This window comes from Sparus aurata, chromosome 10, assembly GCF_900880675.1.
Source record: "Sparus aurata chromosome 10, fSpaAur1.1, whole genome shotgun sequence".
Taxonomy (NCBI): Eukaryota; Metazoa; Chordata; class Actinopteri; order Spariformes; family Sparidae; genus Sparus; species Sparus aurata.
The window spans coordinates 14,329,408-14,331,617 of record NC_044196.1 but is presented as its reverse complement, the minus strand read 5'-3'; the positions used below and the strand labels follow the sequence as shown (position 1 = coordinate 14,331,617).

Here is a 2,210-nt window from a genome sequence, read left to right as displayed (position 1 = left end):
ATAAATGGTTTATGAAGCATTTAATTGCTTTTTAACAGTGAAAAACTGAGCTAAAATTAATTATAGATTTAACATTTAATAATCATGTTTATTATAAAGTGTTACCAATGTGATTAAAATTGGGAATTTGCTACAAAATAAAAGACTCTTGATAATTATTGCTATTACACATTTAACAGTGATAAGTACATGTAAGCTGAAAAATTAGTACGATTTTTAACGTCTAAAAACATGAACCACCGTTTGTTCAGATGCTCAGTAGATCTTTATTGTTGCATTAGGAGCCATCATCAGCAGTACACATACATGGCTGAAGAGAGGCCGTCTCTCCTCAGTTCTTACAGCACTTTGAGATAACACACATTAACTGTAGACAACAACGGAATGTACATGATTTCACTCAAGGTGTTATTCAACCTTTCTTTACCTGGTCGTGACCTTTTCCAGGTTGAAGACACATTGCTCTTCTTCCTTCGTACATCACAACATCTCAAACATCCTCCACCTGCACCTGCTCCTTAAACTCCTCCACACATATATCCTCTTGTTGTACAGACACACAGGAAGAGGTCTGAACCCCCTCCAGGCTGAACTCCTTTATAATGAGTTTACTTGTATTTAGTTTCCCAACAACTTAAACATTGTAATATCATGGCAGATATATAAGACAGCAAGCAAAAGCTGAATCATATTGGTTAAAACTCAGGAAGTTCCCTCACACCTGAGATCAATGATTAAATATTTAATATTTGAGTTTTATCTATGTTATGAGCAAGTTTATTTGTAATTTAAACCAACTAATTGCAGTTTGCATATGACCAAAAGTTTTAATCCAAATTTAAACTGAAATGGTAATATAGTAGATTCATCAGTGATCTCAGGGTTTTGGACTCATCCGTCTGGAGTTACTGACTGATTCGAAAACCACTGAAGGAGGTGGTTCTGTCAGCTGTCCAAACACAATGGTTTGCAGGCAGTTGCATAAACACCTTGTCTCCCAGTGCCAGCTCCAGGATTGCAGAGTTTCCTCCATTATCAGTGAGGTATTCGCCCCGCCCATTGTGATCAGCGGCCTTGACAACAACACTGTCGTTCTTCATCAGTAAAAGCCCTGATGTATAATTTTTTGGAGCTTGATAGGAGAAGGTGAAATAATAAACACCTGCAATTGGAGCCTTGAAGACACCTGTGGAAACAAAGGGGTATTCATCAGATTTAAAAGTTTCTGAAACAGGTGAGGGGTGTAACTGAATATGCAGCTGTAATCTTTAAACCACTATGTAAAATGTCTCAAAAGCACTCCAAACAATCAACTCAGGCGATTGTGAGTGTGGCAGCATGTGATGTATTTACCTGAAGTGTTGTCGTAGCCTTCACCAACGTTGGTGATGATTGTGTCAAACTTCAGAATGCTGTCTGTGGGGAAGGGTCCAATGTTCCCACCCTGGGCTGCCACTGCAGTGAACATCACCTTATCTACCATAAAATAAAACATTCTCATCAAGTTATTTTGTCAAGGCATTTTTTCTGTGTTCATCTTGTACATTTCCTCACATTATATGTATTGTTTAAAGAGTAACTTCTAACTGATGTATACATTAGATAAACAATGTCCTGAAAAACATCACAATAAGTCAGGTGCAGGGCTCCATTTCAGAATATTTTCACCTAAAGTCATCAAAGAGAAAGTTTCACTCTACCTGACATCTTTGTTGGTCGATCACTTGTGTTGGATTTGCAGGTAAACTGTAGCTCGTCTTCGCTCTGTCTCCAAAGCTGTGATCAACAGGATCGCTGCTGCTGCTGCTTTTATATTGATCCATCGATGGAAAGTTGTTGTCACATGTCTCCCTTTACCAATTACAGAGAAACTTTTGTGGTAGGAAAACACCATCCTGGCTGTAAAGATGACTGTAAGGAATTTCTCAAGAAAATGGGAGGCTGTGCCAACCTGTGGACTGATTTACAGAACTCTCATCAGGTGATCTCATCAAGTATTTCTTATGAAACCCTCTAACAGTGTGACCAAAGAACAAACAAAACTGAACACTTTGATTTCATTTTCCTCACAGATGGTAAAGTCAAAAGCCAAAGGCTGGGTGATATCAAATGGGTTTCTAGGAAGGTGATTATTGAGCGCAATTTTTACCAAATTGAAGGATTTCATTTGAGACATCCTGTTCACAAAACTGGCAAATGAACCTGAGTGG

At 38.3% G+C, this 2,210-nt stretch overlaps 1 protein-coding gene across 1 annotated transcript; it reads right to left on the bottom strand.

Moving 5' to 3' along the window:
* Nucleotides 1-593: 593 nt before the first annotated feature.
* Nucleotides 594-1,774, bottom strand: LOC115589663 (complement C1q-like protein 4). The gene is made up of 3 exons (XM_030430719.1): nucleotides 1,701-1,774; nucleotides 1,354-1,476; nucleotides 594-1,186 (listed from the first exon to the last, which is right to left on the bottom strand). The coding sequence occupies exons 1-3, from the start codon at nucleotides 1,705-1,707 to the stop codon at nucleotides 906-908; spliced, it is 411 nt and encodes a 136-aa protein (XP_030286579.1). The 5' UTR covers nucleotides 1,708-1,774; the 3' UTR covers nucleotides 594-905.
* Nucleotides 1,775-2,210: the final 436 nt, after the last annotated feature.